This window comes from Heteronotia binoei, chromosome 13, assembly GCF_032191835.1.
Source record: "Heteronotia binoei isolate CCM8104 ecotype False Entrance Well chromosome 13, APGP_CSIRO_Hbin_v1, whole genome shotgun sequence".
In the NCBI taxonomy this organism is placed as follows: Eukaryota; Metazoa; Chordata; class Lepidosauria; order Squamata; family Gekkonidae; genus Heteronotia; species Heteronotia binoei.
In genome coordinates this window covers 47,353,686-47,367,783 of record NC_083235.1, presented here as the reverse complement: position 1 = coordinate 47,367,783, position 14,098 = coordinate 47,353,686, and the positions used below count along the sequence as shown (strand labels likewise).

The 14,098-nt window shown below is 44.3% G+C and overlaps 1 protein-coding gene across 6 annotated transcripts in view; it reads right to left on the bottom strand.

The window, feature by feature from the left end:
• Window positions 1-14,098, bottom strand: part of FMNL3 (formin like 3) — a 124,273-nt gene that overhangs the window by 46,851 nt on the left and 63,324 nt on the right. For all 6 annotated transcript variants that reach the window (XM_060252141.1, XM_060252146.1, XM_060252140.1 and 3 more), the window contains exons 2-4: window positions 7,376-7,459; window positions 4,162-4,242; window positions 3,169-3,245 (exon numbers count right to left, since the gene is read on the bottom strand). In XM_060252141.1, coding sequence (XP_060108124.1) covers window positions 3,169-3,245; window positions 4,162-4,242; window positions 7,376-7,459 — 242 coding nt within the window. The remainder of the gene's footprint in view (window positions 1-3,168; window positions 3,246-4,161; window positions 4,243-7,375; window positions 7,460-14,098) is intronic.

Genomic DNA, 14,098 nt, shown 5'->3' with positions numbered 1-14,098 from the left:
TATTTGGGAATGGTAACTGTTGCATCAGTGTAGAGCTTTGGAACAAATAACAGTAAAGACTCTTCCAGTACTTCTGAATTTCAGGTCCCTTCCCCCATCTCAGCAGTCTGCCATCCCATCATTTGGCACACATGCAGAGAACATGCTATTCCTTAAACCCACACCCATGTCTCCCATCATTCATTGCTCAGACCCTGCCCAAGGGTCTTGCTGACTTAGCACTATTCCCTGTGTCAGCCCCAGTCATCCTGAGGAACCCCCACCCAGCAGTGACCGGAAACTAAGGACAGGAACAGTTCGACTTCCTGCCCTTGTTGCCGTTTCCCTTCCAGCTGGAGCCAGGACAGGTGGTGATGGGGATGCGTTTCCCAGTTCACAACAGTAACCATGGAAACCTTTCAAAGACTCTCAGGCAGGCTGCAACTGTATTTGTAGGTCAAAGGGAAGCATCAAATAAGAGTGTCCTTATCTCCTAGCTAAGTGGAAAAGGCCTATCAGGTCACAAGTCTTGAAACTACTGCCAAAGTGATGGGCCTCGTCACAGTCCTGTCATCTCTGAGGCCTGTTGAGCTCCCACCTCTGGCAAATCACCTAATGTGTGCCTCCAATAAATATTTTTTTCCTTTTTTGCTGAACTTGACCTATCTATCAGTGGACCATTGCTCTGCTGCTTCTTTGTACTGGAGGGCAGCCTGACTAAATCAAAGGAAGTCTGTACAGAAGAAAGGCAGTTGCCACATTTGACCTGGCTGACCTAGTGATGCCCCCTTGGTCCTTTTTCTAGGTAGAAAATGCTTCTTATGAACAGAACAGCTTCTGTTTTGGGCAGCTTATTGATGAAAATAACCTCTAGGGCATGAGGTTTCTGATTGCTTCTGTTTTGGCCAATTATTTTGCCTTTGTCTCGACAGGCAGGCACTGAAACTCATGCCCCTAAGCTGTCATCGCCACTAAGTCACCCAAATGAAGCAGAAGCTGTTTGTTCACAGGAAGCATCAGCTCCGGAGAAAAAAGGAACAAGGCTGGTTAAGCCAGTTGTGGCAACCCGTCTTTCCTCTATCACTTGACCATTTTATGAGTTCAGCAACTAATTCAGTAACCACATAAACATTGTGCACAATCCATTCAAAAGGAAGCACTTTTAAGTCCTAAGATGACAGAGATGTAAGCATGTGCATAACTTCCCATTTAAATGATTGGGACTTAAAAGCCATCAATTTTGGTGTGATTGTGCTCATGTATTTCCTCACGAGGGCGGAGGTTACAAGCATCGAAGCACTGCTGTTGAAGACGCAGCTGCGCTGGGCAGGGCATATTTCTAGGATGGAAAACCACCGCCTTCCCAAGATTGCTCTGTATGGCGAACTTTCCACCAGCCATCGAAATAGAGGGGCACCAAAGAAGAGGTACAAGGACTCCTTGAAGAAATCCCTTGGCACCTGTTGCATCAACCATCACCAGTGGTCTGACCTAGCCTCAGATCGCAAAGCATGGAGGCACACCATCCACCAGGCTGTCTCTTCCTTTGAGAACGCACGCATAGCTGGTCTTGAGGACAAAAGGAGATTGAAGAAGAATCGCACTGCTACAGCACCAACCCCAAATCAGACTTTTCCCTGCAGCCACTGTGGCCGGATCTGCCTGTCCCGCATTGGTCTTGTCAGCCACCAGCGAGCCTGCAGCAGACGTGGACTACTGCACCCTTCTTAAATCTTCGTTCGCGAAGTCAAGCCGAGAGAGAGAGAGAGATTTTACATGTAGTCTGTAACTATAGCTGCAAATCTCCATTCACCTTTAGTTGTTGTTAGATTTGCTTTATTAATCACCCTATCCCAGCTTGTGCCGGGCTCTGGGCAATGTACGATGAAGGCCCTGGTGGAGTGGAGGAGTAAAGAAACACAGGCCACCGTGAATAGGTAAGAGGTTTCAACCTCTAATCACATCTCCTCCACAATGTAAGTCCTCTTCCAACATGACATTTCATTGCTCCCATTTTGAAAATGCTTCTGACTCAGAAACAGCCACAGACTCATGTTGACATGATGTCAACAGGCTTTGGTGCACTGCTGGGCCCAAGATCTCTTGAGCTACCCTCAGAATGGCACTCCCATGAGGAAATGTTAGTGTGGGCCAAGTGTGAAGAACAGGATTCTTAGGACCCCTGCAGAGTGCAAGTCATTGAGCATGCCCATGGAAGGTGTTGCTTGCCCCTTTGCCTTCAGAAGGGAGCGAACAGGAGCTAGATGTATTCCCCCCCCACACACACACACATACACACATACAACCATGTCATCTTTTCCCATCCAGTAATCTGTCTTATAAGGGTGATTAACATGTGGAATTCACTGCCACAGGAGGTGGTGGCGGCCACATGTATAGCCACCTTCAAGAGGGGTTTAGATAAAAATATGGAGCACAGGTCCATCAGTGGCTATTAGCCACAGTGTGTGTGTATATATAAAAATTTTTGCCACTGTGTGACACAGAGTGTTGGACTTGGTGGGCCGTTGGCCTGATCCAACATGGCTTCTCTTATGTTCTTATGTCTTCTCCAGGCATAAAATTAAAAAGAATAATGTACAAATATATAATGTGTAATTTCATAGGCTCAAGAAGAAGCTGGTTCATTAAAGAATTAGAGACCAATAAAACCCTAATTCACAAGAACATAATTTCTGAAAATATATTGCAACAAGCCAATATCCAGAAGAGACCTCTCCCTCCAAATTCTTGGTCCTAATGGATGGCCACTTTATGGTGGTGGTAGAAAGTGCCATCAAGTCACAGCCAACTTATGGCAACCCTGTAGGGTTTTCGAGGCAAAAGTCAAACAGAGATGGTTTGTCATTGCCTATCTCTGCTTAGCAACCCTGGACTTCCTTGCAGGTCTCCAATCCAAGTACTAATCAGGGCAAACCCTACTTAGCTTCCAAGATCTGATGAGATCACAGAAAACACAAGAGTGCACGCAGGCACTTTAACATAACCTCTTTTTCCAAACAGTCTGCACAAAATGAATCCAAACAGTCTGCAGAAAAATAAATCAGAGTGCACACAGGCACTTTTAAAGTGCACGCAGGCACTTTTTAAAGGTTAAGATTCTGCATTCTTGTTCTTGAATTTGATTTGTAGCACACTTGCCAAAAAGAGTGACCTCTAATCCCTTACCCAATGTGATTGGTCCTTAGAGAGATCTCCAGCTCCTTCAGAACTTTGGTTGATTCTTGTACCCTCCGACGGAACTTCTGTAAAGACAAGGTTTTTACTGAGCAGCGTCTTTCTTCTCCACAAACAAGGATGCATATTCAGGGCTGGATGAACCAGCAGGTTAAATACTTTGCAGTGTATTTAATTTCCCTACTTCTCTCCACCCCATTTTTTCCTTTGTTGCCTTTCCCTTACTCTGTTTAGTATCTAGTTGCTATCAATGATATGCATATTGCTGTATACAACAATGAAGCAATGTGGATCTGCCCCAAGAGTATCTAAATAATGCCAACAGAAATCTGAAAAATGGATAAATCTTGGTGAGGCAGTCTCCAATGACATTGGAAGAACAGATGATTTTTCTAGAACCACAAGTCACACAACGATTTTGGTATTATTCATAAAAATATGAGAAATATTTGTCTATCATATTATTGTGTGACCACTCTGCAACACACAGGTACCATAAGAAGCCACTGGCAAGGAGAATCTGTGGTAAACCAAGACTTGAGATGCTGACTGTGCCATAAAGTAAGTCTCAGTAAGAGACTATAAATATTGTAAATAAAGAAAGGTCTACACTCTTGTCTGTCTTTTCCACAACACACTATTACCTGCTCCTCAGCTATATGCAAAGCAGCATGTATAATTTAGTACACATTAGAATGGATTTAGGAAGATACACTAAAAGGTTGGCCAGTAATATGGTACAGCACGATCTGCTCAGGTATGGAAGAAATGGCTAGTGTTTTATTCTTTGCCAGATATCTGTCTGTGTTCTCTTTGGAACTCATATTTCCAAACACACACATACAAAGTAGAGATGACCCCAGAGCACAATAATGTAGGCAGTAGCTCACAACTTTAATATAGTAGCTCACAAAGTAGAATTTTTGCTCACAAGACTCTGCAGCTTAGAGGGAACATTGGTAGAGATAAAACTTCATGTCCTACCTTCCGAGTGACTCCTGGATCAAGGAAACTCTTCAATTTCTGGATGTACGTGTGGGGTGGGTTCTTCACCTGAAATCGTTCCTGTTCCACATTGGCCATGAAGGGAGAGAAAGGGAAAGAAATAATGGCTGAGAGATCTTTAAAACCACGTTGTACCAACCTCGGCCTGGATCACTGAAAGAAAAGGCTTTTCTCAAATGGATTAATTAACGTAATAAATTTTCCTGCACATGGGCATTGACTTCACTTAAAGCATGCCTAATGGCTTACTTGTCCTAGTAACCTGACTACTTGATGCTTCTTTTTGACTGTATCTCTTAATAATCCAGACAGCAAAAACACTTCCAGGGTCCAGTTCATTCATACACACCCAGCTCTAGCTCTTCCATAGTCTTTTTTCCAGCTCAAATGCTCTGGAGACCAATTCACAACGTCTTCATGTCTGCTATGGGTTCTGTTGGCAGATGAATTCTGAGAGTTCCATGCTTGGAAATTAATTCTAATGTTCTGACTAAGAGCACAATCCAAAGGGGGGGGGGGGCGGAAAGTCTTTTGGGAGCAGACAATCCGCTACGTGGGCACAGGAAGGATTTGTGCCCACGTATGACCGGTGCCCCCACAGTGGAGGGGAGTTACGTGCGTAGGGGGCCACCAGAGTGCCGCTCTGCCCGAAGGCAGCAGCGCCTGAGAGCTGTGCCCGAGCATGGGCGGAAGTGAGGCAGAGCGCAGCGCTCAGGCGTTGAAGGGGATGCAGTTGGGGCCGCAGCCAGGCTTAGGCGGCTTTCTGAGCAGTTTGGGCCATGACACGCCCCCCCCCCCCAGAAGCGCAAAGTTACGCCTGCAAAAACAGCGGCGTGTCCCATAGGCACTTGTTGAAACCAAAAACAAATGTTGCCTCCACTGCTGCAGAAGCTCGCAAACCCCTTAGTGAGCGGTGTGATTGCCTCGTCAATCTGCTCGCGCCTCAGACTGACAAGCCCCCTCCCCAGCACCGGATTGCGGTCTCCCCCCTCCTAGAAATACTTCCACTCTGGCCTCGCACAACTCAGTTGTTAGGGAGAGAAGCGCATGGCGGGAAATTCTGCCAGCGATCTCCTGGCCATACAGACTTAGAGTGAGGGACAGGCAGGCACGTTGGTGACGGGTTTTGTACTGCGCCGTAGCTTTGACAGTATCTCTGACTTGCGCCGGGGAGAGCGAGGTCTCTCCCCTGGGGCTAACTGTTCTTGTTTCCAGGTCGCCACAGGTTCTGGGTTCGTAGAGGCTCTGCATACGAGCGAGGACTGTCACCCATGGCTGGGTAAGTTTCACTGTGCACCCCCATAGTCCCCCTCCCCTCACTCTTGACTGCTTGGTGTGCGAGCATCCCTGGCACTTGAACCAGGCAGTGGGCTCCGGCAGGGGGCATTTGCTGAGCCCACTCCCCTGTTCTGCTGCTTGCCCCTTCCCTTGGTCTGTCCTCTGCCGCATTCCCAACTCCTGGCTGGGCACGGTGTGTGTGGCAGCTGCCCTGATGCGGGGAGGTGGGTCAGAGACTGTCCCTTTAAGAAAGCGCTTGGCCGAAACGCAGCCCGCTCTTCCAACTGCTGCCCCTGCAGGTGCTCTTGATCTCTGTCTCCATTTTGCAGGTGGGACTCCAACACAGAGGCTTCTGTGTGTGTCGCTCCACCGCCCCCCCCACTCCCTCAGCTGTTTCTGCCTGCCGCTCGGAATGGAGCCCCACCCATGGCGAGACTGCCCAGCGTGCACCAGGGAAACTGTTGCACTCTGTTCTGGAAAAATAAAGTCTGAGCTGTGCCCTCTGTTGTCTCTCCTGATTGGCACCTGCTGCACGCTACCTGGGCAACACCCCCCCCCCCCCGGTCAGTGGCCTCTCCGAGGGAATGCCTGGGCAGTCTCTGCTTTGTGTGTGCATATGTGTTCACTTTCATTTAGTGAAAATGCAGTTGCTAGGAAACCCTTTGAAGGCAAAAAAGAGAACGAGGAAATGGAAGACTGTATTCAGGGGAACTGCACTGATGTATTTTATTTATTTATTTATTTTATTTAAGGGAATCTGAAAGTCTCCTGGTTTCACCCTCAAAGTCTCCACATATCTTCTGAGTTGGACCTGGCAACCCTACCTCCAGGCCTATATTCAGTATAGCCCCTGCTTAGCCCTGACAAGCTCAGCTTTTCTGTTGACTAATGGCCTTGTATGGAGGATGGTATTCCATTATTTTTATAAGACTATTCTTTGTTCCCTTCTTCTCTTAAGAACTGTGGGTCTTCTCATTCCCCTGTACTGCTGCCATAACTGCTCCTATTATTAGAGGATCCACTAGGCCTCAATGAGAAGAGGTTCCTCAGCACCTTGAGTAGGATCAGCTACAGCATTCCTGGCCTGCTTCTGGGGCCTCTTAAATAACCAGTGGGATATTATGCCCTTCAAGAAGAAGAAGAAGATATTGGATTTATATCCCGCCCTCCACTCCGAAGGGTCTCAGAGCGGCTCACAAATCTCCTTTACCTTCCTCCCCCACAACAGACACCCTGTGCGGTGGGTGGGACTGGAGAGGGCTCTCACAGCAGCTGCCCTTTCAAGGACAACCTCTGCCAGAGCTATGGCTGACCCATAGCCATTTCTACCACATATATGTGGCCTAGAAATCCTTGCAGCTGGAGGAAAGCTCTCATTTGCCTGGGCAGCATACCATCTGAACACAATAAACAACAAGTTATCTTTAGGCTAACACAGGTATCTTGAAGAAAGGTCCTATGTTCACCAATTCACATGGCAACCTACCAGCAACATGAAACACTTCTGTTTCAGAAGAGCAACCACAATTTATTTGTCACTGTTCCTTAACAGCCTCAGCATCTTTTGTCACAGTTATTACTGCCTTTTGGAGAATAAAAAAGAACGATGACTACAGTGTTGGTCAGCATTTTGTTGAGTCAAGCTGATTTCTCCAGAACTAAAAACAATGAATACACAATATGAATTAAAGAGTTTTTCTTCTACAGTCTGTGACTCACAAATGGTTCCTATAGTGAAGTTTTATCGATTCATCATGTGAATAAGAGACACCGTTTCTGCTCTCTTTTAAAGGAAGTTAAACTGTTGCTCAAGGGGACATAGACATAAAATGGTTTGTGACCTTAGCCCTGCCATTTTAAGATATCTAGCTTTAATGACAGAACAGAACCTCTCCCCATATCAACCCTATCTTACCTGGTCACAGATAAGGTCCCATTTCTTCTCATTGTCATATTGTCGCAGGAGACGGGCCTTGTCAGGAGGGAGATTCATGGAACTCTGAGGAGAGGAGCAGAGGAACAGGTAGGGAGGAATTATCAGGTTTTTTCTGTATAGTTATTGTTACAATAAGTACAGTGTAGGGTCCAGGGACTTCTTCTGAGACAAACAGCACTGGATTGCTGAAGAGCATATCAAACATTTTATCAATATGGTAACTAGATAATGGACAAGGTTGGTACAACTCCAGACTGGCCCGGTCTGGACATCTTAAAAATTCACAGTCCTCTATAGAGTCCACAACAAAGTTAATTTAAAAAATCTAGAAATAAAATACTGTATGATCTTATATATTAAAGTTTGTATGTTGCTTTTCTAACATAATAGAGGTACTCAATGTAAGGTGGAAGCACAACATATCTAAACTATACTCTATTTTACCTCAGGAATCTAAAATGTACTCTTTTATACCTCAGAAATCTAGGCAGTTAAGAAAGGTCTCAAAAATAAAAGCAAACACATCTATCACATTTTTATCCTGCCCTTCTTCTGATAAATTCTCCTTTCTTCCATTTTATCCTCTCAACAACCCTGAGCAATAGTTTAGACTGACAGCCAGTGTAGTGTTTAGAATCTTGAACCAGGACCAAGGAAACCTAGCTCCAAATCCCCACTTTCCAAGAAACTTACTAAATGATCTTAAGTCAATCCTTATCTTCTAGCCTAGTCAACCTCACAGGGTTGTTGAGAGGATAATAATGGAGCAAGGGAGAACCAGGTTCACATCCCTGAGCTGTTTCGACAAAGGACAAGAGAAAAATGTACTAAATCAATTAATGAGAAGATGATGATGATGTATGGTTTCCCCTTCTTCAGTTTGTCTTCAAAACAGCCCTGAGAAGTCGGCTGTGCTGAGAGAGAGTGATTGATTTAAGAGCATCCAATGAATTTCATGCCTGAGTATGGATTCTGCCTGGCCCTCCCCAGTCCTAGCTCAATATGCTAACCACTGGACCACACTGGATCTCACGGCTGACAGCACAGTCACAAATATAAGGTAGTCAATGTATACTTTCTGCCACCATGTCAGAATTACTGTATAACCTAAAACTGAGGGTAAATACAGGGAACAGTATCTGTATATGTGCAAAAAACCATGAAGACCTAAATGATAAAGCATTTTTCTAACTCTGCTTTGAACTGCACTGTTAATGCTCTGTCGTTTCCTTTCAATGAGCTGCCACTGTCGATAGACATTCTGCCAGGCGTGACTGGACCTTGATGCAGAGACACAGAAGAAGGCTGCAGCTGCATCTCTGCATGAGTCACAGATCTGAGCTTACCTACTTCCAAACAGGACATGCACTCAAGCAGAAACACAAAGAATGGACAACACATTAACTTGTAACAAGATAACCATCCATCCAGTTAAGAAGCCTGTACCAATTAGCTTGTAGAAAAATTATTTTCTTTAGCTAAGTGGCTACTGAGACTTCAAAAGGATCTATATAGATAAGCAGCCCTTTCGAGAGGGCAATTTATCTGTGTGATATAATAATTATGAGTTTGGTGTTTATTGTGCCAGCAAATTGGATAGAAATTTTCAGTAAGTTAATGATCTTTTACTGAAAAAAAGAAATAACTCTAATTATTAGACAAATGATAAAAATTAAACACTGATGATGATAGTTAATCTTATAAATAGAGAGCCAGAATGGTGTAGTGGTTAATCTGGGAGATCTGGGTTTGAATCCTCACTCATGTCATGGAAGCTTGCTCAATAACCTAGAGCCAGCTGCACTCTCTCAACCTAACCTACTTCATAGGGTCATTGTGAGACTAAAATGGGGAAGAGGAGAATGTCAGCAACTTTGGGTCCCCATTTGGGGACAAAGCCAGAGTATAGATAAAGTAAATAAATAAATCACTTTACAATTGAAACAGTTTGTTGTGATACACATGCCAAAAACGTGTATTCTTATGTACTTTTCATAAGCTTTCATGGCATGAGTGGGGATTCAAACCTAAGTCTTCCTGATATTAGTCCAATTCTCTTAACCACTATACTACACTGGCTCCCATTTTAACTCAGAAGTGTGCCTTAATGCACTGCAGTTAGATTTTCCTGAAATTGATGTTTTTACATAAAACATCAATTTCAAGAAAATCTAACTTCATGTGCACTACATGGGACACCAGATGTTTCCATTTGACTCTGCATCTTGGTATCATGAGCCATAAAGGGGAAGTCAGGAAGCAGTGAGTGGCACTGATTAAATTTATCTGTGTGTACACAGTGGAGATGATGTTGATAGAGACTGCCAACTTAATCTGGGGTAGGCACCTAATAATCTTGCACTGATAAATCTGGCTACAGAGTATAAGAATTTATTCAAACATCCTAGAGCTGCAGCCAACAGTGTGATAGCATTTGAGATCTTTCCTGACTCTACAAGGTATCTATCAAGGCCATGTCTGCAATAGAGCATCTATGGGACAAAATTTACTTCAAGTTTGTGTTCATGCATAACCAGCACATACAACCTGCACTGTGGCTGTTCGTAATTACTGGGCCACCCCAGCCTATTTCTGCTACATTAGAAAAAGTAGGTAAAATCCAGGATTTTGTCACCCATCATGGCACTTTTAGAACAGATTACCTTTTGTTAAATGAACTAGTCTAATTCTATGGTTAGGGCATTTCAAGTTTAGGCTTTCCCTTTCCTCCAGTAACTTTATACTTCACAAAAAAGCAAAGGTGAGCAAGAAAGCTCCTGGATTAGGTATATGGGGAGCAGTGGACTCACCATTTAATTTACAAGGAAAGTTCCTGATAGATACTTCCACTGTCTTGTAGGAGCAGCCAGGAGCAAATAGAGCCAAGCCCTATTAGCTCTGCTAGCAAAATCTAGGGCTTTGAAACTACCTATCACCATTGCCACTGTGCCATTTCCCCCCATCCCTGCCTCCCTCTCAACCCCCTAGTGTCAGATCAATAGTTGCCGCTTTCTGTACTTTACTCACAGCTGCGCATCATTGGTGACATTAGCCAGATACCTGCAGTGCTGGCTTGTATCTCCACAGGAGCAACTCAGCTTGGGTTGCTCCTGAGCTGTTTTAACTTCCCTGTCTGCTTATGGGAATTGTCAGACCCTAAGTTCCACATTCCACTTAGACTCCTCTAACCAACAGAAAGGGACAGTATATGTGATACTGCAAGACATGGAACAATCTGTCCCTGCAAAAATCTTTGTTAATCCTTAAGAATCAGAAACATGTTTTTGGCTCTGAAGCGGGGGATTCCCCACTCCCCACCCCCACTTCCGTCCTTAAAGGGGGTATTGTCATCTGAAAATTATTGGCATTTTATCCTATTGACATCTAATCTCTCTCTAGAGTTTGCTAAATTCTTTGCCTCAGAAGTTTCTCTATGGCAAAAGTGTTCCATGTTTCAGTTTCTTTCAAGCTGAGTGAGCTCGGATGGTATCATGGCTCAGTTGCACTACTTTATACAGGATTTTCTAATCCAAGGGTTTAAGGGGTGAAGGCTATGAGTACGCATCAAAAACACACAGTTCAGCTGCCAGCTCTGATCTACATCCTCAGTAGGGTGCTTTCATCCTACTGCACAGAGGGTGGGTAATGAAATATCTCAGATTACACAGCGAAACCAAATGTAACAAGAACCTACATCATGTTATAATGTGTTTAACAAACACAGCCCTCCAAAGCCTGGAATCTGTACAATGGAGAAAAGAATATGCTCATCTGAAAATTCCTTCAACATTGTTTTCCAAGAAACTAATGTTCTCTTTATCAGAGAGAAAGTAGGTAAATCCAAGCACTCTCTCTTATGTTCCAGTCCAAAAAAGCATAAATTACAGCCAAGGATTGATATCTAGCCTACAGTAGCTTTTCATTTGGCTCTCGAGCTAGTTTACAGTTTGGGTGAGCATCAGCCCACTGGAGTATCACATAAGTCAGCAGAGCAAGCAATGCTTCCCCCCAAAATGGCTTGAGGACTGGCAGAATGGGGGAGGAAGCCACATCTGCATATTTGCCCTCAACAGGTAGCAACCTCCAAAAGCACCACTGGGGTCACCTGAATGTAAATGCAGCAAACCAGAGAAATTTTTCTCCTTCTTCCAAAATACTAGAACTTGAGGGCATCCAATGAAGCTGATAGACAGTAGATTCAGGAAGAACAAAAGGAAATAGTTCTTTATGCAAAGGCTTTAAAGGTCAATACCAAAATCTTGAAGAGAATCCAGTATTCAATAGGTGGCCAGTGCAATGGGATAGTGCTGTTGGATACATGCCCACACAGGCAATGCCATCAACAGGTGCGCCACCACATTTTGCACCAGCTAGAGTTTCCAGATTAGCCCCAAGGGCAAGCCCACATAGAGCGAGTTACAGTAGTCCAATCTGGAAATGACCATTGCATAGATATAACTAAGTCCTGCGGGACGAGGTGCAGTGCCAGCCACCTGATTTGCCGGAGATAATAAAAGGCCAACCTGGCAACTGGTTATCCATAAAAAGTGAGGCATCCAGGATCACTCCCAGGCTTTTCATCTTCTAGGCCAGCACAAGAGGTGTGCTGTCCAGGGCTGGTACCCTGTGCTACTCTGCCCCGGCTCAGGTACAGGACCTCCATCTTAGTTGGATTAAGCTTCAGCTGGCTCTGCTGCAGCCATCCAGCTACAGCCCCCAGTGCCTTGGCCAGATGATCCGAGGTGGTGTCTGGACGACTGTTCATCAACAGATAGAGCTGGCTGTCATCTGCATACTAGTGAGAACCCAGCCTGAACCCCCAGTCTAACTGAGCAAGGGGGCACATATAGATGTTAAACATCGTTAGTGACAGAATTGCCCCCTGTGGCACACCACATTCAAGTTGGTGTCACGAGGAGACCTTCTTGCCAAGCGCCACCCTCTGTACCCAACCATGGAGAAAAGAGGAAAAACACAGCTAGGCAACCCCCTGAACTCCTATATCAGCAAGGCAGTGGGCCATGAGACTGTAGTTGACCATGTGCAGATTCCCCAGTTTGGAGGCTCTCCCCCCACTTCAGGGTTACCAGAAAGCGGGGGAGGGGGGAGGAAATGTCTGTTGGGCACTCCATTACACCCTATGGAGACTGATTCCCATAGGATATAATGAAGAATTGATCCGTGAGTATCTGGGGCTCGGGGGGGGGGGAGGTCTGTGTTTTGAGGTAGAGGCACCAAATTTTCAGCATAACATTTGGAGCCTCTCCTCAAAACACACACACCCCAAGTTTCAAAAAGATTGCCCCTATCCTTCATTATTTCCAAATGGCAGGAAAGCATTTAAAAGGAGCACAGTCCCTTTAAATGTGATTGCTATAACTCCCTTTGGAGTCCAATTGTGCTTGTCGTACCCTAGCTCCCGGCTCCACCCCCAAAGTCCCCAGATATTCTTGAGTCAGACCCGGCAACCCTACAGGTAGGTAGCCATGTTTGAAGCAGAAGAACGGAGTCCAGTGACACATTTAAGACCAACTAAGTTTTATTCTGAGTTTTTGTGTGTGCACATGAAAACTTATACACAGAATACAGCTTTGTTGGACTCAAACACTGGTCAAGTCTGTATGGATTTCACTGCATTATAAATGGTCCAAAGACAGACAGAAAAGGAAGCTAGTAAAGACAACTGATCTGCTGAGGGAAAAGGCTGTGTACTGTCAGGGCACAATAAAGTTGGGAATTGATTCAGACTTAAAACAGGCCAAATTCACTAGCCTTGTCTGGTCAGTCATTCTCTCGCCTGTGATCTAATGGCTACAACCCAAAGCTCTGCCCACTGACCTTAATGCCAGTGGGTTTTATTGCCTCTAGTTTATTTATTTATAGTCTGTCTTTGGTTATTTGTTTATTCAAAATTATTCCACACTTGAGGCAAGGCTTTCAAACGATTAAAAGCAAAACCATTTAAAATAACCCAACTAAATGTAACCTAAAAGCAGCAGCATAAAAATAACTATAACATCTTTTATACTTTAACATTTAGTTATATTTTGTATTGCATGATTCTTTTTAGATGTATCATAGCTAATGTTGTGTACAAATATTATTTGAATGATTTTTAAAAATAACCATATACTACTGAATTTAAAAATTATAAAAACAAAGCAATAAACCATAAACACAGCAAAATTATACATGTCACCCATCTAACAGCGAAGTGGACATATATGTACGGGCAGGGCTTTTGTTTTAGAAAAAGCCTAGCAGGAAATCATTTGCATATTAGGCCACACCTCCTGACACCACCACTGTTTCACATAGGGCTTTTTGTAGAAAAAGCCCAGCAGGAACTCATTTGCATATTGGGCCACATCCCTTGATGCCAAGCCAGCCAGAACTGCGTTCCTGCTAAAAAAAACAAAAACCCTGCATGCGGGAATGCCAGAAGTATGAATTTTGAAGGACTGTGTCCTGTGGAGAATTGTTTAACGGCACTATACATTTTGTGAAAATTGTCAAGGTTTTCTGCTAATCACTGTGCTGGTTTGGAATGTTTGGATTTCTAAAGACTCCTTTGAAGATTTCTTTGGCTTGTGATAAAGGCTTCAGTCAAAAAGAGGAACACTGGGTGCCTTTCTCCGAAGTCGAGATTGGCTTATTTGACTGATCTGTATAACAGTGTCTGCAAGCTATATATGTTGGGCA